The sequence below is a fragment of the Aythya ferina genome (genome assembly GCF_964211825.1).
Source record: "Aythya ferina genome assembly, chromosome: Z".
Taxonomy (NCBI): Eukaryota; Metazoa; Chordata; class Aves; order Anseriformes; family Anatidae; genus Aythya; species Aythya ferina.
In genome coordinates this window covers 37,019,645-37,045,735 of record NC_140299.1, presented here as the reverse complement: position 1 = coordinate 37,045,735, position 26,091 = coordinate 37,019,645, and the positions used below count along the sequence as shown (strand labels likewise).

General features: G+C 41.1%; 1 protein-coding gene across 6 annotated transcripts in view; it reads left to right on the top strand.

Annotated features, from left to right (window-relative positions):
- MLLT3 (MLLT3 super elongation complex subunit) overlaps nt 1–17,281 on the top strand; it is a 142,103-nt gene extending 124,822 nt beyond the window's left edge. For 3 of the 6 annotated variants that reach the window (XM_084503719.1, XM_084503718.1, XM_084503715.1), the window contains 3 exons: nt 2,418–2,489; nt 4,134–4,205; nt 13,667–17,281. In XM_084503719.1, coding sequence (XP_084359845.1) covers nt 2,418–2,489; nt 4,134–4,205; nt 13,667–13,798 — 276 coding nt within the window. In that variant the 3' untranslated portion in view covers nt 13,799–17,281. Of the gene's footprint in view, nt 1–303; nt 689–2,417; nt 2,490–4,133; nt 4,206–4,489; nt 5,103–13,666 lie in introns of those variants that run through there. The other 3 variants (XM_084503717.1, XM_084503716.1, XM_084503720.1) reach the window with 3 other exon arrangements.
- The last annotated feature ends 8,810 nt before the right edge of the window (nt 17,282–26,091 follow it).

The following is a 26,091-nucleotide window of genomic DNA, read 5'->3' as shown; positions in this document are numbered from 1 at the left end:
GAGTGTTTCAAGTTTGTGCTTGGTAGCATATTGCTGCTTGCTAGGATGGTGCTTTTGACTGATGAAATCAGGCTTGTGTAGACTAAGTCCATTTATAGAACTAAGGGGCTAAGAACAAGTTAATATTTCTATATTAGCATCCTCTGATGTGATTAGTGCTATATCTCATTTAAACAAGAATGCTTAACGTGTTCGATTCCACTTACACATCAACAGCCCTGTAAGAAAGCAGCTTTTTCAAATACAGTGTGTCCTTGCTAAGTTTTTTTCTAAAACAAAGAATTTTCTTTGTTTGAAAACAAGAAAAGCATCTAAAAGCTACTGGATCCATGCCTAGAGGCCTGTTTTTTCAAGACAAGACGTTTTCTTCCACTGGCCTACACTGCAATAACCCCAGGGGTGTTGAATCGAAGAACTGGGATTTTTCTTCTGAAAAGTTTCCTGTTTTGCTTTCTGGCCATGCATCACTCTTGGCTAAATAAAACTTTAGGTAAGGTTAACTCAGATCTGCAGTCGTTTTCCTTTGCAGGGAAGTAGCTGCCTGTCTGCTATATTTTCACGGTGCTTGTCACCCTGGGAAACATATATACAATTTAGTCATTTATACCAAGGGAAGTAGAAGTTGGAAGCAACTTGGAGAAAGCTGTCAGTGTGGGTTCAGGATAGTCTAGAACACTTGTTTTTGCAAGCCTTTTTTCCATTGTTTTATTTGCAGAGTTTTGTACTGTGCTGTGACTGTCCAGGATGCTTTTGGAAAAATCGGTGCATATTGACATTGGTCAAGAAAATTTACAAGAAAATGTGAAACAAAATCTCCATGGTCTGATATACATTTTCTTTTGATCACAGAATCATGGAACCTTAGAATGGTTTGGATTGGAAGACACAGTTACAGATCACCCAGCCCCAGCCCCCCTGCCATGGGCAGGGACACCTCCCACCAGACCAGGTTGCCCAAAGCCCCATCCAGCCTGGCCTTGAGCACCTCCAGGGATGGGGCACCCACAGCTTCTCTGGGCAACCTGTGCCAGTGCCTCACCACCCTCTGTATAAAGAATTTCTTCCTAATATAAATGTACGCCTTTTTAGTTTAAAACCATTCTCACTTTTCCTATCATCCCTGTCAAAGAGTCCCTCTCCTGCTTTTCTTTAGGCCCCCTTTAGGTACTGGAAGGCAGCAATGAAGTCTCCCTGGAGTTTTCTCTTCATGCTGAACATTCCCAGCTATCTGTCTTTATTCACAGGAGGGGTGCTCCAGCCCTCTGATCATCTTTGTGGCCCTCCTCTGGACTCACTTTAAGAGGTCCAGGTGCTGGGGTCCCCAGAGCTGAATGCAGGACTCTAGGTGCTTTTTAACGAGAGCAGAGTAGAGGTGGAGAATCCCCTCCCTCACCCTGCTGGCCATGCATCTTTTGATGTAGCCCAGGATATGGCTGGCTTTCTGGACTGCAAGTGCACATTGTTGGCTCATGTTGAGCTTCTCATCAACCAACACCCCCAGGTCCTTCTCCTCAGGGCTGCTATCAGTACATTTTCTGCCCAGCACATAGTGATGTTTGGGATTGCCCTAGCCCAAGTGCAGGATCTTGCTGGAAAAACTTGATGTTTTTCAGAAGAACTGATGATGTTGCCGGTTGGGAATGATGTGGTGTTTAACTCTACTTTTAGCTTCAAAAAATGTATGTTTTATGTCTAGAAGTTGAAAGAAGAAACAACAATTTTATTTCCCCTAAACGCTCCTCATTTGTGTCCTAAAATTTTCATATTAAGCAAGGTGTTCTGCTGCTTGTTGACATGCTCTTTTTAATTGTGCTTCAGTCCTGGATGAAGCATTCTTGATTCATATATGTTGTAGTAAGTGGCTTTGTATTGTATTGAAAGAAGGGTACCATATAAGCGCAAGACAAATTTCTGTCCAGTAATATTTTTCCTAATTATATCTCATGTGGTCATTTCAAAGACTGTTTCAGAATCTTTGCTTCTCTACTGTAGAAGGAAAGAGACAGCCTTGATTAAAAAACAAACAAACAAAAAAAAATGGGAAATGTTTACTGATTAAGTGTCACTTCAAAGGCAGTGGAGGGTACTGGAGGGCATCATTTTGTATCTGCAAAATAAGACCTTTTCTTACCAGCATGTGAAAGATACAGAAAAGTGTTGAGGAGTCTTTAAATGACATTAAATTAATTCCTCTTAGGATTGGTGATGTTTATATCACCTCATTCCAGCAACTCAGCATTTTCTGCTTTTTTTTGAATAACATGGGCAGGTTATATTAATTAAATAGTGAGAAGCCCAGTTTGATTGTTTTCTCCAGATGTCATTTTCCTTGCGTTATTAACAGATAAAAGAATTCTTCTTGTGTAATTGTATCCAATGATGCATTTATTTTTTAATGGATTTTCTTTGTTTTCCAGATTTTAGAAGTGAAAAGTCCAACAAAGCAAAACAAATCTGATAAACAAATTAAGAATGGGGATTGTGATAAGGTAAATGGCAATGAAATAACAGTAAACTACCCTAAAATGTGATATTAATGTGTTTGCTGGAAACAAGCTTAAAATACTTTTTGTTACAGAGTGAAAATCTCAGTCATTAGCATATCTTTGCTTTGGGTTCCTTTAAATGCAGATCATTCTCTGTTTTCTTTCTTTTGTTTTTGGAATTGTTTTTTCTTTTTTTTTTTTTTTTTTTTTTTGTTTGTTTATTTTTTGGGAAAGGGGGGTAATTCTTCTGTGCTATGTAGAAATGTTTTCTGTCTCTTCAATACATGTTGTTGATTTGGCCAATGTCACCAGATGTGAATCTGCCACGTATTTTCTTATTTTCTTTTTTACCACTTATTTTCTCTACTTTCCACCATGAATTTGCGCTGTGCTTCAGATTTGAAGTGATAGTCTTTGAACAGGAATCTTCACAGCTGTAATCCTAGTCAATAAATCCATTGATGAAAACCCTTTTCCAGAATCCTTTCAAAGGACTGTGTATTAGGAAATGGCAGTGTGATTTAACACTTTAACTAGGATGATGTGAAGTGACAGTTACATTTACCACTTAGAAGGATAATTTTGTTCAAAATCACATCAGCTGGCCACGGATAAGAGCTTTTAAGTCCTTGTGTGAATGAACATAATGTAATTTCCCAGTGTGGACAATCTCCTCTCAAGGTTTATATAGGGCAGTATTTCCTTTGCACTAACATGAGGTAGGAGACCAGTGTTGAAGTATCTGTTGCTAGATTTTCAATGGCCTGATTCATGCACTTTTTTTTTTTTTTTTTTTTTTTTAATTTCCTAAGCTTGGTGGTGTATTTCTTTGTGTTGAAAAAAATGTTTCTAATGTCTCATGCTAAAGGAGAAAGTTTATACTTTGGAGAAGTGGGAAAGGTTTGATATCCCAAGAAGGAGGAAAGTGGAATTTACCATTGGATTAATCATTCTTGATCTTTCTCCCCTTATGTCTCCTTGTTGACACAGAAAATTAATGATGCAGCTTTAGAGAAAGGGGGATTTGATTGTGAGCCTTTGATTGCATGTCTTGTGTGGAAAGGTGGGAGATGGTTTTTAAAGATGCTGTTTTGACATCCCAAGTCTGTTACACACCTTTTGCCTCAGCTAAGGTGGAGAGACTCTCTTCTACAGCAAAGGACCATCCAATTTCCAAAGGGAAAAGGTGGTTGTCTCCTGAACTCCTGCAGTTCTTTAAATATATATTTTTGTGCAACTGAAAAATATACTTTGAATGAAGTGGAAGGTTCCTACTGATTACTTCTTTTGTATGAATTGGCTTACTCTGTTAGGGTTTTTGTGTTGTCATATCATACTCACAGGCAAGCCCAGCTATCCAAGATTCTTCTGAATTTCTGCCAGAATAACTTCTGATGGTGGCTTAATACTGTAGCAGTACCTTAAGATTTTCAGTGTCATGAAGTATCTAAGAAAGCCCATAAAAACTTACATTTGGATTGTATTAAACTAAGGAAAGCCAGCCTGTTGAGTGAGAAAATTTAGCTCAAGGAAGATTTAAAATAAAATTTCCTTTTGTATTGTTTTTGAAGAGATCTGAAATTTTTGAAATACACAGCTATGACTTAATTAACAAGTTGTTTATGGGGGGGGGGAATTTGTTTCTAGGCATATCTCGATGAACTAGTAGAGCTCCACAGAAGATTAATGACACTGAGAGAGAGACATGTACTGCAGCAGGTGAGGAGCACTCTCATGAAAAATAACAGTGTGCTCATTGAAGTTGTGAAGTCACTTTTTTTTCCCCTTTCATCTAAATCTCTCTAATCAGGTTTAATATCCTTTAAGCCTGTATAATCCATTTACTGCCCATTACACGTTCAGTGCAGTTTAGGGAATTTTTATATAAGCTTTAGATTGTGTTGCCACAGTAAATGACAGGACTAAAGAACAAACAAACAAAAAAAAAATATAAGGTCTATGAGATAAGTTTTTCACCAATTTGTCTTTATATTTTTCAACAGATTGAATCACTAATAATGAAAACAGGATGGGGGAATATATACAGCAGTGCACCATAACTTGATAAAAATCTCATTGCTTTTTGCTGAAAATGATAGGCATTTTCTCTGAGACAATTAAAATGCTTTCTTTGATGGAATTTAAAGTCAAACTCACTTTGGGGAGAAACACATATGGTTGAGTCTGATGAAATCATGAAAGTGGAAAAATAACAAAATGTACAAATTGAGAAGACTCCAGATGTATTTACATGTTATCCAATAGTAAGAGCTGTCATTCTCTGTTTTGGGTGGCATTGTCAGATACTATTAGATTACAAACTGTGAAGACGAAGCAATAAGCAGTATTAACAAAACAGATGTAATTGTAGAGCAGATGGTTATATTATGTTTTGCACCATTAAGTGCCACTTGTCGACCTGTTATAAAGACGGAAATATGTACCACTTCTAAATGATTGCAATCACTTATCAAATTTCTCAACACTTGGATAAGTGTGTTTAAAATTTTTATTCTGTAAGCCTCAGCATTAATCTGTGAATGTTTGTTAGTCCAGGCTTAATACTGTGTGTAAAGATCAGAAAACAACTTGGAGGGCAGTGAAAAGGAAAATTATGGTTATGAATATTGTTAGTTAAAGAGGAATCCTGATGGCAGTGTTAGATTTCATGCTATGAAATACAATGATACATATTTTTTATCCTTAATATTAAATGTACTGTCATTTCACAAGTTCACTTTTTCATTAGTACAAATTAGTACTTTTTTTTTTTTTCCACCAAAGCACACTTGCAGAATGGCACATTTTTATCTATATTGGGAAATAACTGTGCAGGAAAGTAAAAAGTAGGAATTACAGCACCCTGTCCACTTTACATTATTCATTAATTCTTAGAGTTTTCACATAAAAAGTGTAACTGAAAAGCCACCACACTGTAAATTCATATAATGATAGAATCAATAAGGTTGGACAAGACCTCCAAGATCATCTGGTCCAATCATCCCCTTACCCTTAATGTCACCCACTAAACCATGTCCCTAAGCACCATGTCCAACCTTTCCTTAAACACCCCCAGGGATGGTGACTCTACCACCTCCCTGGGCAACCCATTCCAATGTCTGACTGCTCTTTCTGAGAAGAAATGTCTCCTCATTTCCAACCTAAGCCTCCCCTGGCACAATTTGAGGCCATTCCCTCTAGTGCTATCTCTAGTTATCTGCAAGAGGAGGCCGACCTCCAGCTCCCCACAGCTTCCTTTCAGGTAGTTGCAGAGAGCAATAAGTTCTCCCCTGAACCTACTCATCTCCAGACTAAACACCCCTAGTTCCCTCAGATGCTCCTCACATGACTTGTGTTCCAGGCCTCTCACCAGCTTTGTAGCCCTGCTCTGGGCACACTCCAGAGCCTCGATGTCCTTCTTGTAGTGAGGGGCCCAAAACTGAACACAGTCCTCGAGGTGCAGTCTCACCAGAGCAGAGTACAAGGGGATAATCACCTCCCTGGTCCTGCTGGCTACATTTGCTTCCTAAGCAAATATTCCACCAGTTTTCCAAGGCATAATTTGTGATTTGTTTCATTTGACACAGCAGAGCACAGAGATGTCTATGCATACCTAAATATTGGACCATGGCTAGACAGCAATTGGTCTGAAATTACATTTTAAAAAGCAACCTTCCTGACCTCTTTCACTGTAAAGAAATGGTTTACAGCGATAAGGCATCTTCTTCTTTTCTCTCTGTGATTTGCAGTGAAGTAGCAGAGATAATTATGTCTGAAATGAGATGTTAATGCTGCATGTCCCCTATGTTCAAATTTGGCTATCTGAAGCTGAGTTCCTAAAATCTGTGGTTTTGGGGTAATTGGTGTTATAATAACCCCTAGAAAGACAACAAGATTTCAGGTAGACTTTGCCTTTTATTTTGAAGTATCAGAAGGTGTATCTTCATCTGATGAAAAACCTCCTTAAAGCCAGCGTACTAGACAACGCAGGCATAAGGAAGAAATTGGGAGTGTGCAGCACTGCTGAAAATTACATTGCTCGTGTCTACAAGGTACTTAAATTCAGATGGCAACTGTCTTCTGAAAATTTTCTGCAAGGGGCAGCTTACAGGTCTGGAAACTAACAAATGGCCTAAAACCCTCCATAAACAGAAAAATGACTATGTCATTAGTTGCACTTCAGCTTCCTTAAACATACACACTCATTTGCTTGTTTAAAGGCAGATAAATAGTTGTACTATGATGGATAATGATGAAACAGAGCTGGAGAGACATTATGTAAACAGAGATGTACATTACAGCAGAAAAGCAAAGCTTACTATAGCAGGAACAAATGAGATATTTTTGTACTTTGCAGCCTGAGCTCTCTGAATAAAACATTTTAATGCTGTGTTTTTAACATTATAACTGTCAGACTTCCTGGCAACTAATCTCAACCTTTTTTTCTTTTTCAAGTATTTCTGAATAGCATGAGGATGTGAATGCTAATACTGTAAGTCATGAATTCCTCATTGACAGGCATACAGGCAGATGTTTTTCATTGAACTGTCTGGGTTTATCTTGATATATTTTTGTACATCCATTAAAACTTTGGGAGTTAATTTCAATCTGGTTTACTATGGTTTCAGTCTGGTGCCCTGACATAGTGGCTATATTTCTTAAGGGCAGGATAAGGGACATGTTAAAAATATTTATGTTTTCTTTGGTCTAGGGCTTAAAAGCCCAAATCAGAACCTGAACAATAAAAGTGCTTATCAGTTGTTGTTGTTGTTTTTAATGTAGAGTGCTGCTTAAAAATACATGTGGTAACACATTTATGTAATTTTTGTTCTTCAAATCAGATATATTGCTGTGGGGATGGTATTCTTGAGAGGCGGTATTCTTCCACTGTATCTAACACAAGGAAGCATTAGACAGAATTGTTCAGTTCATTCTTCCTGGCCACAGCTTCTGAAAACTTCTTGTACAGCTAGTTATTTATCACACAGTGGATATTCAGGGACTGTCTGTGATTAGGTTTCTAGCTTTAGGAGCTGGATTGACTCCTTATCTTCTCTCTTTGATGAGGCTCAATAGCAATGAGAATTAAAATGAGAATGATAAACAACACATTGAAATTTCCTTCTGATACCAATCAGTTGTATTCTATTTGAATTTTTCTCTCATATTGGTTGCAGGACAGTAGGAGATGAAAAAGTTACAAAAATCAACAAATCAATAAGTGGACAAATTAAGTATGCAATTTTAGAATAAAAATTCCCATATGGAAAAAAATTAAAGCCAAGAGGCACAGATTTAAACGAAGTGTCAATAAGAGGAGGATCGTTCCTAAGTACTTTCAGAATTCTGGACAGCTGCAAAGTAAATTTAACATAGATTTTTATTTTATTTTTTTTCCAACCTGTGGAAAGTCGAAAACAGGATGTGATGGGAAATGGGGATTTTTACTGTAACAGGCATTCCCCTTGTACTATTTCTCATTTCCATTCCATTTAATTCACCCTGGGCTATGTCATTCCATGCCTGGCAATGTACATGAAGTTATTTCATTATCACCGACATAATCTTTTCTTCTGTGGTCTCAGCAGAAAAAACATCTGCTTATATAATGCAATGGGGAGAGGGAAATCTTAAAACATTTAGTGTAAATTCATTGTTCTTTTACAAGTTGGTGTATTTCTAGCAGATTTGTCATTTCAAGGTATATTCTGTCAACCATGTGTGAATCACAGAATTGAAGGAGTTGGAAGGGACCTCGAAAGATCGTCAGGTCCAACTCCCCTGCCAAAGCAGGTTCTTCAGAGCAGGCTGCCCAGGTAGGCATCCAGACAGGCCTTACATATCTCCAGAGAAGTGTATCTCCACAGCCTCCCTGGGCAGCCTGTTCCAGTGCTCTGTCACCCTCACCATGAAGAAGTTCTTTCTCATGTTGGTGTGGAACTTCCTGTGGTCCGTTTTGTGGCTGTTACCCCTTGTCCTGTCCCCGCAAACCACTGAAAAGAGGTTGGCCAAATCCCTCTGTCTCCCACCCCTCAGGTATTTATACACATTGATGAGATCCCCTCTCAGTCTTCTCTTCTCCAGGCTGAGCAGACCCAGGTCTCTCAGCCTTTCCTCATAAGGAAGATGCTCCAGGCCCTGTATCGTCTTAGTGGCCCTCTGCTGGACTCTTTCCAGGAGATCCCTGTCTTTTTTGTACCGAGGAGCCCAGAACGGGACACAGTACTCCAGGTGAGGCTTGACCAGCGCAGAGTAGAGGGGGAGGATCACCTCCCTTGACCTGCTGGCCATGCTCCTTTTAATGCACGCCAGGATCCCATTGGCCCTCTTGGCCACCAGGGCACACTGCTGGCTCATGGCCAACCTGTCATCCACCAGGACCCCCAGGTCCTTCTCCTTGGAGCTCCTCTCCAGCAGGTCATCCCCCAGCCCGTACTGATACTTCGGGTTGTTCTTTCCCAGGTGCAGGACTCTACACTTGCTCTTATTAAACCTCACTTGGTTTCTTCCTGCCCGTCTCTCCAGCCGGTCCAGGTCTCGCTGAATGGCAGCACAGCCTTCTGGCATGTCAGCCACTCCTCCCAGCTTTGTGTCATCGGCGTACCTGCTGAGGGCACACACTATTCCCTCATCAAGGTCGTCGATGAAGATGTTGAACAAGACTGGACCCAGCACTGACCCCTGGGGAGCACCGCTAGTCAGAGGCCTCCAGCCGGACTCTGCGCCGCCAATCACCACCCTCTGAGCTCGGCCAGTCAGCCAGTTCTCAACCCACCTTACTGTCCACTCCTCTATCCCACACTTTCTCAGCTTTGCTATCAGGATGTCATGAGAGACAGTATTGAAAGCCTTGCTAAAGTCAAGGTAGATGACATCCACTGCTCCCCCCTCATCTACCCAGCTGGTGATGCCATCATAGAAGGCAATGAGGTCGGTCGAGCACGACTTCCCCTTGGTGAATCCATGCTGACTGCTCCTCATAACCTTCTTCTCTTCCAATTGCTTGGAGATGGCATCCAGAACAAGTTCCAACACCTTTCCAGGGACAGAGGTGAGACTGACTGACCTGTATTTTCCCAGATCCTCCTTCTTGCCTTTCTTGAAGACTGAAGTGACATTGGCTATCCTCCAATCTTCAGGCACCTCTCCTTTTCTCCAGGACCTTTCAAAGATGATAGAGAGTGGTATGACAATCACCTCTGCCAACTCCCTTAGCACACGTGGATGCATCCCATCAGGACCCATGGATTTGTGTGCATTGAGCCACTCAGACGCTCCTTGTCAACAAGAGGGGAGACCTCCACTTCACAGACGTTTTCTCCTTCCTCCAGGGTCAAGGAACAAAGACTGAAGCAAAGAAAGCATTCAGTATCTCTGCCTTCTCAGCATCTCCCATTACCAGGACACCCCCCTCATTCAGCAAGGGACCCACATTATCCCTAGTCTTCCTTTTACTGTTTACGTACTTAAAAAAACCCTTCTTACTATCTTTTATCTCTTTTGCAAGCCTCATCTCTAGGTGGGCTTTAGCCTTCCTTGTCACATCACTGTAGGCCCTGACAATGCTTCTATACTCCTCCCAAGAGGACAGGCTCTTTTTCCACATTTCATAAACCTTCCTCTTCTTTTTCGATCTTATCGATGAGCTCCTTGGTCATCCACACAGGTTTCCTGCCCCCCTTCCCCGATTTCCTACTCTTAGGGATGCACTGATCCTGAGCTTGGAAGAAATGCTGTTTAAATGTAGCCCAGCTCTCACATGCACCCTTGCCTTCTAGCAAGCTAGCCCATGAGATACTCCCAAGCAGGTCCTGGAAGAGGTCGAGGTTGGCTCTCTGAAAGTCCAGGGTAGCAATCCTGCTTTTAGTGTTTCTTCTTCCACCAAGTTCCATCTGGAACTCCACCATCTCATGGTCGCTGCATCCCAAGCTGCTCCCGATCTTCACATCCCTAACAAGCCCATCCCTGTTGGTAAGGACAAGGTCCAGGAGCACCCCCTGCCTCGTCAGCTCTTCCACCACCTACATCAGAAAATTGTCTTCAACACATTGTAGGAACCATTTGGACTGCACATGCCTGGCCAAGTTGCTTACCCAGCAGATGCCTGGAAAATTGAAGTCCCCCATGAGAACCAGCACCCGTGATCGTGAGGCTACTACCAGTTGCTTGTAGAAGGCCTCATCGACCTCCTCCTCCTGATCTGGTGAACTGTAGTACACCCCCACAACAGTGTTCCCCTATACCCGCCCTTAACTATATCTGATCCCTTTAACAACTTTTCCAGGGATGCAAAGTCCTTTTTAATATTCCTAATTTTTCTAGTTCCTCATTTTCTAGTTGCAGCTTCCCAGGATCCAACCTGAATGACAACAAGAGGATAATAATCCTCCGGTTTAATGAGCTGTGGCAGAGCCTTCCTAGCGTCTCTGACATGTGACCCAGGAAGACAGCACACCTCTCTGGATAGGTTATCTGGGCGACAAGTGGGAGCCTCAGTGCCCCTCATCAAGGAGTCTCCGATCACTAAGACTCTCCCTTCATTTTTGGCTTTTTTTGGCACTGTTTGTGGTGCAGTGCTCTGCCCGGCCCTGATCCCTATGCTCAGTACTTCCCCCAATCTTGACACGCTTCGCAGGGTTGCTTCCTGGGTTCAGACTACTGTCCAGACCCTCAACCTCATCCTTTTCCTGCTTGAGAAGGGAGTTGCCTACAATTACCCTTCTGTCTTTCTTGGTGGAGGCAGTCTTGAGGCATGGAGTCAACTTCCTCGCCCTAGGCATCCTCCGGGTTAGACTTTCTACCTCATCCTCACCCACCGGTCTCTCAAGCTCCAAGACCTCAATCCTGTTGTGTAAGGGCACCTGGGAAAATGGGGCTGGTAGGAAGGGGTGTTGCCTGCGAGGTGGAGCAAGGACCTGTCTCCATTTCTCCCCAACTCCCAGGTCCCTTCTCTTTGCCCAGCTGTGACAGGGCAGGGGGTCCACCCCCATTTGGGGTGTCTCACCCCGGTACCCCTCCTTCAGGCCTTGCAGGGAGTTGCTCCACCAGTCTATCTCCTGCTCACACTCCCTGATGGCCCTCAACCTCTCCACCTCCTCCTTCAGCTCTGCCACCAGGCGGACCAGGCCATCCAGCACACCCTGCCCATGCCATTCTGATGTGCCCCGCCCTGTTTGCCCATCCTGGTTGCCGTGCCCCCTAGGGGCAGCTTTTGACCGTCAGGGTAGAAGGGCGCTGCCGGCTCTGCCTACACCTCATCAGCCTCCCTCATGAGGGCTGCCAGGCCCTGGCAGCTCCCTCGGCTGCCTCGAGTGGTCTTGATGCTGGAAAAAAAGCCCTGCCTGTCCTGATCCCCTGCTCTGCTGCAGAAGGCGTCTGCTCCGGAGCTGATCACCTCAGCAAGAATAGGTATCGGTAAGAATAGGTATATATTCTCAGTAAGAATAGGTATAGAATAGGTATCTCTTTCAGCTGTGGGAAAGGAAATAGAGCAATAAACTCAGTATTAAAGAGCAGTGTTTCAGTGGATGTGTGTCTGGAAGGTCTAGAACTGTGTGGGTTTCAAACTGAAGATTGCAAATATGACATTGAGCCTATCCAGAGGGCCTTAAAAGAGATGCCTGGAAAGGCAGAGCAGTGTTCTGTCAGTCCATGCCATTACCAAGAGGCCCACTTCAGGATGGGGTGGGTTGCCTTTCCACATGCTCACTTCGAGTATCTGTCTCATGGAATGAAGAAACACATAGGAGATCCATAGTCATAGTGTGTTGGCACTGTGTTAGCCCTGTGACAAATTATGCTTTGGCTTTTCAAGATACTCAAGATACTGTATGGGTATTTTAGGTAGACGCACATCCTAGCACTTACATGTGTGTAGCGTTACTTACTACAGAAACTCAGTGTTGAATATAAGCACTCTTTAAAAATACAGACTACAATTTAGAGAGTACAGAGTGTCAAAACAGTATAAAGGCACTGCTTGGATGTGTACTGTTGATATCACAGAATCACAGGCTGGTTGAGGTTGGAAGGAACTGTTGGAGGTCATCTTGTCACTGCTATAGCAGGGCCATCTAGAGCCAGTTGCACAAGATGATGTCCAGATGACTTTTAAATGTCATAAAGGCCATTGAAGCCAAAACCTCTGTGGACAACTTGTGCCACTATTCAGTCGTCTTCACAGAACAGAAAAAAAATGTTTTCTCAAGTTCAGAGGGAATCTCCTGTGTTCCAGTTTGTGTCCATTTTCTCTTCTCCTGTCACTTGGCACCACTGAAAAGAGCCTGGCTCCATCTTCTTCACACTCTCCATTGAGGTATTTATATAAATTGGTAAAATCCTTGCTGACCCTGTTCTCCTCCAGGGTGAACAATCCAAGCTCTCTCAGCCATTCTGTGTAGGAGAGGTGCTCCAGTCCCCGATCTTCACAAGAATTCCTAACAGCTCTTCTGCTTCTTGTTTGAATGAAAGCTGTGATTTTAGATTGAGTAGTCACCAAAGGAAATGGTCTTACTTTATTAGTATGAGTCTTTCAAGTCTTTCATGTGTGATTTGGTTTTTGTTTGTTTGTTTTTTTAATGATTTTTTAAGTCTGTTATTAAAGAAAAAAATGCTAGTATGTGAACTAATGATAGATTTGAGAGCTCCTGTGTACATTTTCTTGTGTTGTTTGATTTAGACTAGATTTTGTAAGGATTTCTTTCTATTGCTTGCAGAAAGGCTTATGTCAGTTATTTTGCTGCCTTGTTTGTCAGCTATGCAAACAGTAGATAGCCCAGACAGACCTACCTGTTTTGTTTGTTGTTACGGTGTTTCATTGTTGCTGTGTTTGGTTGGGGTTGAGGGATTTTTTGGATTTTGTAGTAAAAGACAGACTTATAAAATATGCAGATTTTATTTTAACATTTGAAAAATACATTCTCAATGGTAATGTTTTCTGGAACAGCAGTTGGGTAGGCTGATGTTACAGTTGATGACAGTCTGAAAAAAGACAAGGTACTACAGTCTGGACCATAGTTCTGTGTCAGAAAGACAGTGATAAGGATCGAGGTTCAATTTGCAAGTGTTGGTGAAGTGGGTTTGTTCTATGCTTTTTGTGTGATACTTAGAGGCTTGTTAATAGATATAGTGGATGTCTGATACAACTAAAATGTTCAACTGCATTTTTTCTTTCTTTTCAGATAGTAAATCTTATAGAAGAAACTGGACACTTTCACATCACAAATACAACCTTTGACTTTGATCTTTGCTCACTGGACAAAACCACAGTCCGTAAACTACAGAGTTATCTGGAAACATCTGGAACTTCATGAGAATTGAGCATCTGGCTGTATCAAAAACTGTTCTCTAAATGAAACATTCAGAATGATGCAACCGAAATGGGGGGAAAACAAAGCAACACTCTTCAGCTTTATTTTTCCTTAAAGCCAGTCATCATCTCTTGATGAAGGAGAGGAAAAGTGACAAGACTCAGAGGACTGCTCTTCTCAACAAGAAAATGCTCCGGAAGATTTTGCCTGGATAGCCTTGAAAAACAAACACAAAAACAAACAAACAAAAAACCTTGGTCTTAATGAATGTGTATGGTATCATGTATCTCTCTGTGGTGTTCCAGTCCACAAGATGAATGCATGTTCAACACACTGCCTTACTACATTACTGATCTATTTATTACTGCATACATGTATTCCAAAGTCATTGAGTCACTGAATGACACTATCAGATGTTGTGAGTAGTGGAATCCCATGTATGCTCTTTTGATTCAGTCCCATCAAAAGCCTAGTAACCTTATTCATGTTAAATTGTCACTTCTTGCTAACTTTCTGTAGTCACTGAAAACACTACAGTCTTGTTTTCCACTTCTTCACTTACAAGAATCAAGATACAAAGTGGGGGACCAAACAATGGTCCTATATTTTGTTTCCACTGTCACAGTGGGCCAGACCACAGCAGGTTGGACTGTAGGTCCTAGGCTCTATCCATTTATTGATCTTGACCATGGTAGAAAATGCACCAAATGGGACATACGACTTGCTGTCTAGCCTTAGCGAATAAACCAGTAGGACTTCTAACAAAAAAAATGTTATGTATACTGTCCTGAATCCAGCATCTTCTGCAGTCTGCATTCTTGTGTCTGTTTTAATGTTATAAAGTTAAATATATATGAGTGAAGGTGTACTGCAGGATCGTCATAAAAGAAGAAATACTGGTCCTGTCTTCTAAGAAAATGTTGTAGAAAATTCTTAATTTGGAGCTATTTATTACTATGAGTTTCTGCACTCCTTTGCTGCCAGTGTGTGACTTATACCATAAAACTATTGGCATAACATTTTTGTTTGTTCATGTAGTATATGGTCTGTTTAGCCCGTTTGGTTTGTTTCTTGTTTTTGTTTTGTTGTTTTTTGTTTGTTTGTTTGTTTTACAACTGCTAAATTAAAACTCTTTATTTGAAAAGAAAAAAAAAGGTTGTTATACAGTTACATGTTGGAATAAATACATATATGATATATATGTGTGTGTATACATGCACATATTGACACAAATATATATACACACACATCTACACTTTCCAGATTTTAGAATCTGTTCGATAACCTGCTTGTGCTTCCAGAAGGATTTCTTGACTATCAAAATGAGTATTCTTTCGTACTCTCTTTTATTCCTTAAAATTGGAATCCTTGTTTTTGTATGATCCAATGAGAGGACCTGTACTCGGTTTCAGATTGAAGATTGGTGCTGTCATATTGCTGATAGTTTCTTGATGAAATCATTACCTTTCTATTTACCTTCCAAAGTAAAACAAAGTCCCCAATGAAAAGAGAAAAGAATTAAAACACAAACAAACAAACAAAAAATCATGCTTCTGGATGCAAAACTTTATTCAGGTTTTCCAGTCTTAAAAATATATCTTGTTTCTGGACAGGCCAGTATATGTCATGTATATGCTTTTATGCCACATGTAGTCTGTATATCTAGTGTTGAACAGTAGTGTCTGTATGATATATTGTTTCATGCACACAGTTTGTGCAGCACTGTAAAACTAAATTCCTATTGGGGTTATTTCTTATTCAGATGGTAGATCTTAATACTGTTTCTTTAAGTCCAAAGAAAATTTTACACTTTACTGTTTTTGAGAGGGTGCATTGGGGATTGGGTTGGGGGACTATTTTCATATTTAAAATGTTGTTTGACCACACTCTGCAGGAAGTCCTTCTCAGGCTTCCAAAGAACAAGTGTACTTTTTCAGTAATGTTATGACTCTTATTGACGATTGGCATGAAGCATACTTGAAGCATTATGTTGTTAAGTCCATGTCTTAATGTGCAATTGTTGGAGGGGGATGGGGATCGTTTTAAAGTTACTTTTGGCATAAGACAGGTGATGGTGGGGAGGAGGAAGGGGTGCATGTGAGGGGGATTAACTTCAATTTTTATTGATATTTTATATGAAAATGTTTGGAAATCTAAAAGCAACCTTAAAAGCCTTTGGTCTACTAGTGCGTGTTCAACTTCCTATGTTTTAGTTACACAACATACTTGTGGAATTTTGTCAGTTTTGACTTTTCTGACTAAGTTTTATGGTAACAACTCCTTCAGTCTCAGGAGAGGAAAGGATCCCATGATACTGCTAGTATGAATATTGCACTGTCTTATTAGAAATGGCAAAATGTATCATTTTACTGTTAAAATACTGGATAATCTTTATTGTTCATTGAGAATGGGGTGGAAGAAAGCAGAAAGTAGGAAAACAGGCATAAAAGAGATGACAGCAGTTGCAGTATCAAATTACTAATGACTTTATTGCAAATCATGGAGCATCCTTAAACTCGTTAATTTTGTAATTCATTAAGGTTGGCAAAGGAAGAAAATAGACTGAAGAGTTGTGTGTATGTGTGCCTGTGTGCATGTTGAGTTTTCCACAAAATTCTGATAGAATAAGAGTTACCAAATGTTGATTTCAGTTTTAAAAATACATTAGCTATTTTCATCTAATTTTGTATACAGAAACAAAATAAATCCTTGTTCAATTGATTTCAAACAGTCATATTTCTCTTAAAGAAATTGTAATAAGATACCCTACCAACATTTTCAACATTTAAAATCATTGATGTTTTGGGACTGGTTAAAGTGTTTCAGCAATAAATGTTTTGGAGTTGTATGTAGCACCAAGCTGTTTAAACAAACTTCTCTAGAAGAATTTGGGTTAAAGTGACCAGACAGAAGTTATCAGTGAGCTGCAATACCTAAAAAATCTTTTGTTCAGTGCAAGTTAGTCACTGCTACTAGAATAGCATTTGCATTAAGGACAATTTTAATTCTTGCCACTAACTCTTTGCCTCACGAACTGGACATACGTTGTGGAGGCAAGTTTTAGTATCTTTCTAGTAGTCTGGATGCACTGAGAGGCTTTACAAGATACTCAGAATCTAAATTTGAAAGATATCTTGGTCCACAGTAAAGAGAGCAAGAAAGGAGAAATGGATGTACTCTGAGAGTCTTCCAAGGTAAAACAAAACCTGTGCTTTTTCTTCCACAGAGTTTGGGTTTTAAGAAATCATCAATAATTTCTCTTGGTGAAGTTGCACTTTTCATTGGTTTGGTTTGTTAGATTAATTCTGTGCTTTTCATTTTGGAAATAGTATATTAACAGTGCATTTGGAGAGTCCCAGTATGTTTCTACTGATGTTTCTTTTAGTCTAGGAGAAGGAAAATTGGGAGTTCTCAGGTTTTGTCTGATCCATTTTACCTCCTTCCCTTTCTCATGGTGAAATAAAGTATGTTCACAATGTGTTTCAAGTCCTTGGAAGCTGTTAAGTATAATTTTAATTTCTTAGAAGCTGTATTAGTGTTTTGGGTTCTCTTGAGAGAGATTACTGATTTCAAGCCCCATTAGTTTGCAAAATGGATGGGGAAGTTGTAGAGTGGTCTGAAGAGACAACTACCCTGTTCAGTTGTCATATGCATTATCTTATCATTGGAACAGTGACTGGAGTAGGATGTTTGGTTTGCTTCATGCTGTCCTTGTTCATACACATCATCTCCTATCTTTTACCAACTGCAGTTTAATAGCTAGCATTCAATCTTTTGGCAAACTCTTGCTTAAGCGTATAAGAGGAGTTTGTATTTCTGTATTTGCTAATTGGTCCATGGGTTTCCACAGTTTGGTGCTAAACTGGGAGTGTATTTTGAGCTGCTGTAGGATCTTATTTACTCAGGGCTGTTCTGTGTGCTCTGTAGTCCTTGAGAACATATTTTTTGTTTTTATGTATTTTTAATTGGAAAGACAAAAATGCCACTATCTATAACCTAAGTATATATTTTGGTGCTTGTAGTACAATGCACTGAAATTGAGGTTTATTAGTGAAAATTCTGTCAAAAGCTATGGCTGTCTTCAGCCATAGCTGCAGCTACCAGGAACCACAAAAATAAGCAGTATAAAATACGTTCCAAAGTTCAACAAGTGCATGTCTTCTTTTCAGTCTCAGTAGTTTGCTTAATTGTTAAGCAGTATACAGCAGTATATGGCTTACACCAGGAAGCTATTCTGTGTACTGTACTAAGATTTATTGTTGGGCATAAAAGGCTTACAAACAGATGATGGGGACTGCAACTCATATTTCTGCAGTGCTTTTGTGTAGCTTGGGGGTTAATCAGTGCATTAACACAGCTAAAACAATGACATTTACAAGGCCAGCTCTGTGTGAGTGAGCAGATAAATTAACATCAAAGCACAATCATATAAGGGCTTTGCATTTGCTTGAGCAGCGAGAAGTGCCACTGTGACTAGACAGGAAGGAGAACTATTACCAGAGTGAGAACAATACCCTTTCAGGAGGAAAGAGGAATTAAAAAATAAGAGAGATCCTTTGGTAGCTGAAAGTGATTCTTACGTTAACAAAGAAAATACAGTTTGCTTGGTCAGCAGTTCTTTCTGCTGTAAGATACCATGACGACACAGCTTGCAGAATGTCAGCTTCTTCAGTTCACAGCTGTAGTAACTGTGTTGTTGCTGTCTTGATGGGAGATGTATTGCTGCATAGTACAAAAATCGAAGCTGTTTTATGGCTTGAAATGCTTGTGTCTGTTTCACATTTGTGTGAACATTACATCTTACATTCTGTTTTACCTCAGCCAGATTGATTTTGCTGCAGTGATAATCTTGCATTTTTCATTCTTCATTTACTTTTAATTTTCCCCATCTGAAGATTTGAGGCCTGTGAATAGAGGAGACAATGTATTTTCATTATCATTCAGTGTGATTCTGAGTGGAAGTGTCCCTGTCCAGAATGTTGCATTAAATGGGTCATGCATTTTGCTAAATTCCTTCAGAGAGCTGATGCTATAAAACTGGTCGTACCTGTTTTTGCCCTTCTCTGCACTGAAAGGCATAAATGATTCCATTTTATCATTGCTGACAGGGAGACAGAATTAGAGGGTTGTGTTGTGTTCAGGAAATGGTTTGTGATGCTGTCAGTTACCTGTTTTTAGTAAGACCTAGAAATAAAGCTCATCTCAGAATTAGGGAAGAAAAATCCACTAAAAATATTTTCACTCTGATAATGTTTTGTCCATGTCGTGTTCCCCCTTCCCCCCTAGAGCATTCCCTTTTCAAATCCATAAGCAACTCAAGGCCATCAGGGAGACTAAATATAAAACTCTACGAAATCAAAGGTATTGAAAAGATAAAACAAATGAGTTGCATTAAAAGCCCGGCCACGCAAGTAATAAGGTTGTAACGCTGATATTGCTTCCAGTGTAGGGCAGGCATTCCTAGCACATGTGGTTTGTGTATCCACGTCTGAGTGGGTGGTCTGGAAAACAGTGCAAAACGCAGCAGGAGGGCTTAGTTTCTGAGCAGTGCAGAGAAGACATTCAAGATAGCCTGGGTGGCGTTGGCTGAGCCTATCTGAGATAAAGCAGTTTTCTCCATTTTTCTTTAGCAGTTAAGCTTTTATTTTGCTTATTCAACTAAATATTTTCATTCTTTTTTACAGTGCTATTAGTCCCACTCAGGAGTTTCAGGTTTGTTTGGAATAGAGTTAGGCTAGGGGTGGGGTAGTTCTGCTATGGTTACTTTTTTGGGGGCAGGGGATGAGAAGATAGAAGTGGACGGTGGTAGTTGCTTCTTTAATAAGCAGATAAAAGCTTATGAAATATTTTCATTTGCAAACTGCCTTACGCGTGGGAAGAAGTTAATACTGCTTTTATTAGAGTGGCACTTTTTGTTAGCACAGTGGTTAATAAGAAAGTGAAATAAGATGAAGCTCCTGTGAATATGTACACATCTAATATTAGGATGTGACTTGTGAGAACAGGGACCTAGCAGTATTGCTGTAACTACAGCAATTACAGAATGTGTGAATTAGACTATCTTAGCATGAGGTAAGGCATATTTTTGTTTAAGGTACAGAATTAGCCTTTGTCACTTGCCTAAGCTCCCTTGGGTATGTGCATGCCATCTATAACAAAATGATTTTTTATTAATATTTGCTTGGATTTTTCAGTACTGAACAGCACTTTCTCTTTGCATTATTTCAGGTAACAGGAGTAGGTAGCTAGAGTAGGCACTTGCTACTGTTTTGCAAATACAGGACAGAACTCTACGGTGCATTGTTATGAATTAAGTTGAATTGTTTTCTGGATTAGTCATGATGTTGGTTCCTCTGATAATTTTTTATCCCCTTTACCCTCTGCCTCTGCAGTTATAGAACTTTTTTTTTTTTTTTTTTTTTTTAACTTTGGAGAGAGCGAGTTTTCTCATGCAATGAGAATGTCTTGACAGTGCTATGCATTGGACATCTGTCCAGCCTTTGATGGCCTAAATCCACACTGCATCTACTGCTTTTTTTTTTCTTTTTTTTTTTTTTTTTTCCTCTTCCCCAAAAGAGTTAAAGTAAGATAGTAAGATTGCAGTTTCACAGAATTGTTATGTTTGGAAGGGGCCTTTGGAGGTCATCTGGTCCAACCCTATGGTTTCTCCATGCAAGACCCATTGGCTTTGTGCAGACCCTGTGAACAAGCCAGGATGCTGTTGGCCTTCTTGGCCACCTGAGCACAATGCTGGCTCATATTCAGCTGACTATCACAGAATCACAGAATTTCTAGGTTGGAAGAGACCTCAAGATCATCGAGTCCAACCTCTGACCTAACGCTAGCAGTCCCCACTAAACCATATCCCTAAGCTCTACATCTAAACGTCTTTTGAAGACTTCCAGGGATGGTGACTCCACCACTTCCCTGGGCAGCCTGTTCCAATGCCTCACAACCCTTTCAGTGAAGAAGTTCTTCCTAACATCCAACCTAAAACTCCCCTGGCTCAACTTAAGCCCATTCCCCTTCGTCCTGTCACCAGGCACATGGGAGAACAGACCAACCCCCACCTCGCTACAGCCTCCTTTGAGGTACCTATAGAGAGCGATAAGGTCGCCCCTGAGCCTCCTCTTCTCCAGGCTGAACAAGCCCAGCTCCCTCAGCCGCTCCTCGTAGGACTTGTTCTCCAGGCCCCTCACCAGCTTCGTCGCCCTTCTCTGCACCCGCTCAAGCACCTCGATGTCCTTCTTGTAGCGAGGGGCCCAAAACTGAACACAGTACTCGAGGTGCGGCCTCACCAGAGCCGAGTACAGGGGGACGATCACCTCCCTAGCCCTGCTGGTCACACTGTTCCTGATACAAGCCAGGATGCCGTTGGCCTTCTTGGCCACCTGAGCACACTGCTGGCTCATATTCAGCCGACTATCCACCATCACTCCCAGGTCCTTCTCTGCCTGGCAGCTCTCCAACCACTCATCTCCCAGCCTGTAGCTCTGCTTGGGGTTATTGCACCCCAGGTGCAGGACCCGGCACTTGGCCTTGTTGAACTTCATGCAGTTGACCTCAGCCCATCGGTGCAGCCTATCCAGATCCTCCTGCAGAGCCTTCCTACCCTCGAGCAGATCGACACACGCACCTAACTTGGTGTCATCTGCAAACTTACTGAGGGTGCACTTGATCCCCTCATCCAGATCATTGATAAAGATATTAAAAATGTGCTGATTCTAGTATCATTTAGTGCACATACTGTATCATCTTCTGAACTAAGAAATTTGGCAAAATACTTTGTGCCATTTCAATAGTGGATCTCCCCTTGGAACCTGTGGAAAACTTGGTCATACTTCTTTGTGGACCACCTTTACTAGGTGCCAGAATTCTCAGCTTGAAGAACTGACCACAGAGAGTTATTCTGGTCTTAAACAAATTGAAGTATTCTTATAATAGAGATTTCTGACAGTCCACTTACAATATTATAGCAGCAGAAAAATCTGTTTCTGGAAGAGATAACTGGGTGATGTTCTTCACTCCATGACCTAATCTTTTTTCTTTCTTTTGAACTTTCAAAAAGACACTGTGTACATCAACATAATCTCATTTTGGCATGGGGTAGATGGCTCTAGTTTGGGTCGTCAAACTCATCATGAGTTTGAACTCTGATATCTCAGAATAACCTCACTTTCTTCTACCTGGACCACACATCCTTGAACAGGACATCCTTGATGGTGCATTTGAAGAGACTAGCACAAGATCTCTTCTAAAGCAATGACGGGACTTCTGATGAACCTTTAGTGAAGTTTGGAAAAGCTTGTTTTACTATAGTTGGTCAGCAATCCTCTCCATCTTTCTTGGCTTCAGTTTTCATAAGGAAATTTCACCCTACAACCTGTGGAATTGTAGGTCATTTCTTTCCCAGTACTTTGGGAAAATTTTGACTCAATTAATGTATGGCTCACATAATCTGCTTATACTCTCCGTAAGATTTCTAAAAGGACTTCAGTGAAATGTCTTGCCCATTACAAAATGCCTCTCTTTTGGTGGCTAAGATGGTGACATCCCTTAAGATACTGTAGTCTTTGCTCTCGCTTGGTGAGAAAGTCCTTCTAGTAGTCATTCCCTAGAAGATTAAATAGATAAGTTCAAGGAGTCTTCCATAAACATGACTTTTGGTGAGAATCAGTTGTCTTTAGATCTCATTCAATCATACATCTGACAAGAGCCTCCTGTTTTAACACCAGTGGTGTCAGTGTACATTCTGGCTTCCACTGCAGAACTCAGTTATACTACAGATGTAGTAAAACTTCTGTATGTCACTTGCTGGATGCCTTCTTTTTCAGTTTAGACAGGATCCAGCTTTTCAGATGTAGGTGAATATTATATTTTTCACCTTCTGCTGGCTTCTTGCAGTGGCAAGAAGGCTTGTATTTCTACAAGATACCACTTTATAGATCAACAGTGTCTAGTGAAATGGAGGTCACAGAATCACAGAGTGGTTGATGTTGTCAAGAACCTCTGGAGGTTATCTTTTACAATCCTTCTGCTCAAGCACAGTTACCAGGAGCAGATTGCCCAGTACCATACCCAAGTGACTTTTAAAGATCTTCAAGGAGGAAAACACCACAACCTCTCTGTGCAATCTGTGACAATGCTCCCTTTACCATGCAGTAAAGAAGTATTTGCTGATGCTCAGACAGAACCTCTTGAGTGCCAGTTTATGCCCATTGCCTCTTTTTTTTGTCTTTGTCATTTGGCACCATAGAAAAGAATCTGTTTCTATACTCATTGCACCATCCTTTCAGGTATTTATATACACTGATATAATCTCACCCAGGCCTCATCTTCTCCAGGCTGAAAACCCCCAGCTTGGTGGCATGCTTCGTGGGCTGATGTGCCTCCATTGTAATTGTATGGGGATTGGTTTAAAGTAGCTATTGAAACAATGAATGGCACTGCTCTGTTATTTTCCAGGCTTGTGAAAACCAATGTACGTGGTTTGCAGTCTAGTCTGAGATTTGCATGATTCTTTGCAGGATGATGGTTTTAATGGTGGAAATACCAGAACAACCCTTAGGATTCCTACCAAATTTCTACTGTATTTAGAAGAGTAGTTCAAGGACAGTGCTGTTGAATAACCACGGATGACTGGACAGTGAGCCTCTCCAACACCAGGGTAAAATTTCAATAGTTATAAAAGGAGAGCAGATACAAAACATAAATGTCCTACTGTGATAATTACTGTTAAAGCTTGAGCAAGTATTGATTTTGACTTTTGTGTGATAGTAACTTTGGATAAAGATTAAATTTGCATTTTTTTTTTTTAAAGGGAAAATGAAGAAACAGGAGGAGGTACAACACAGCCCTACCTACACTACCCATTCACGTAGAAACTATGAATGCACCTTACAGAGTTTGTTAGGAAGCCTTTTGGCTAATAGGATTGAAATGGTGATGTTAATAACTTTACTGGAAAGGTCCTGAACACTTTATTTCTCTAAGACTTGACAGTTAATTTCTGAAATAACCGCAATATTGTAACCTAAGTGGAGCAAAAGGAAGAGAGCATGTTTGCAGAAAAATAAAATGACAGAACATTTTAAATAGGAAAGGCCCTGAGGAGGCCTCCGGACCAGGCTCAGCCTGGGCTCAGGCCGGGCTGCTCAGGGCTTCACCCAGCTGGGACACGAAACCCCCAGGCCACAGAGGCCCAACCTGCCTGGGCCCTGGCTCCACAGTTGGGCTGTCCTGGTGGGGAAAGGCTTCTCCTCATCTCCAGCCTGAGCCCCTCATGCCTCAGCCCGTGCCCTGCCTCCCACCCATACACCCCTGGGCAGAGCTCAGCTGCGTCTCCTCTGTCCCCTCCTGACGGTGCCAGGGCTGCTTCTGGGTGTCCCCACAGCCGCCCCTTCTCCCAGCTGAACCGGCCCTACTCTGCCTTCTCACCTCAGAGGGCAAGGCCTCCAGCACCACCACCTTGGTGCCTCCCCTCCTTCCTGCTAGTCTGACTTTTTTTTTTTTTCTTTTTTTTTTTTCTTTTTTTTTTTTTTTTTCTTGCATTTAGTGCAGTATTCGATTGGACTAGATGATCTTTCAAGGTCCCTTCCAATCCCTAATATTCTGTGATTCTGTGATTCACAACATGGTCCGAGCACAAAGAAGTGGGAGTCTGGCAGTTCTCAGAGCCATATCCTGCTCATGTCAACCAGGGTGCTGCTGGCCCTCCTGCACATTACTGCACCCTGCTCAGTTCACTGCCTGACTGTTTCCAAAAAGCTTCTCCCCACATCCAGACTGCATTACTGCAGGGCTCTGCCTTACCAGAATAAAACTCAGCATTTTCCCTTGCTGAATTTCAGGGTGTCACTGTCATTGCCTTCCTCCCACCCAACTTCGTTGTGCAGCCCTACCTTCAAAATGTTTGACTACAGGCACCCTAACTCACTTTTCAGGCAGGTGTACAACTCCACCTTAAGGTCAGTGATAAAGCTGTTAAACATGACAGATACCAACAGTGACTCTGATGGAGTGCCACCCCTAACTGGTTTCCAGGTAGAGCACAAACTGTTAATCACCAACCTTTAAGCCACGTTACCCAACCTTCTTTTTTTTTTTTTTTTTTTTTTTTTTTAACCTATGTTAGCCGTCTGTCCACCCAGACTTTAATGTCCTAACCTGACTATAAAATACTGTGAGTGAATGGATTGAAAGCTTTGCTAAAGTTGAGGTAAATGACATCCACTGCTCTCCATTTCAGCCTTGGTAAGTACATGCTGACCATTACCTGTCACCACCACAACCTTCATGTGCTTTGAAGAGGCTTCCAAGAGGACTCTTTACATGATTTTCCCAGGGACTGAAAAGAAGCTTACTGGCTTGTAGTTCAACAGATCATGCTTCTTGCACTTTCTAGGGGTGGGTACCACATTTGCCTTTCTCTAGTCACTAGGAGATACTCCCTCAAGATACATTACCTGTCAAGATGTTAGGGAATAACATTGCTAAGGTGTAAGCAAGCTTGCTCAGCACCTTTGTATGCATTGTATTGGTCACACAGGAGATAGGATTTTGCAAGAGATGTCAACTTTGATCCTCATCCAGTCTTAGTAGCTTTTCTGCTCCTTGAACTTTCTCTCTAGCCAGAGAGGACTGGGGGTGAAGTGAAGGCCAAGGTGGTGGTGCTGGGCATCTCAAAGCCTTATCTGCATCTGCAGTCACTAACTAGATTCTGGATTATTAAGACTGATTAAGACTGGAACTATTATCAGACTGTAAAGCTTCTTCATATGTCGGCTGAGCAGGGACTGCTGTGCAGTTTAGAGTAGGAAAAGCATTCAACATTGAACCTAGAAAATTTCTTCTCTTGAAAGAGGCAAGGTATGCCAATTACAAGAGTTCTCTGGCTCTTCCAAGTGTCAGAGCAGCACAAAGGGCCTGGAAGAGAGCTGAGGATCCACCCTTCATCCGAAGACACGTAGAGAAATTCTTTGAAGTTTTTTTTTTTTTTTGGTATGTTTTTTTTTTTTTTTTGTTAGTTTTTTGTTTGTTTGTTTATTTTTATTTTTTTTCCTCCTGGAATAGGCCATAAAACTGTGTCATGCATAGAATTTTCTCAGAAACAACAGCAAGGAGCACAATGATAAAGAAATTCAAGCTAATGAATTACACATTAGGTTTGCTTTGCAATTAGTGCTGTGTAGCATAAAGGTTCATGAATGACTGTGGAGCTTTTTCTCAAGAAAGATGGTGAAGAAAAAACACCAGACAAAGTGTTCCTTTGCCTCCAGGAGATCTGGTGAACATAT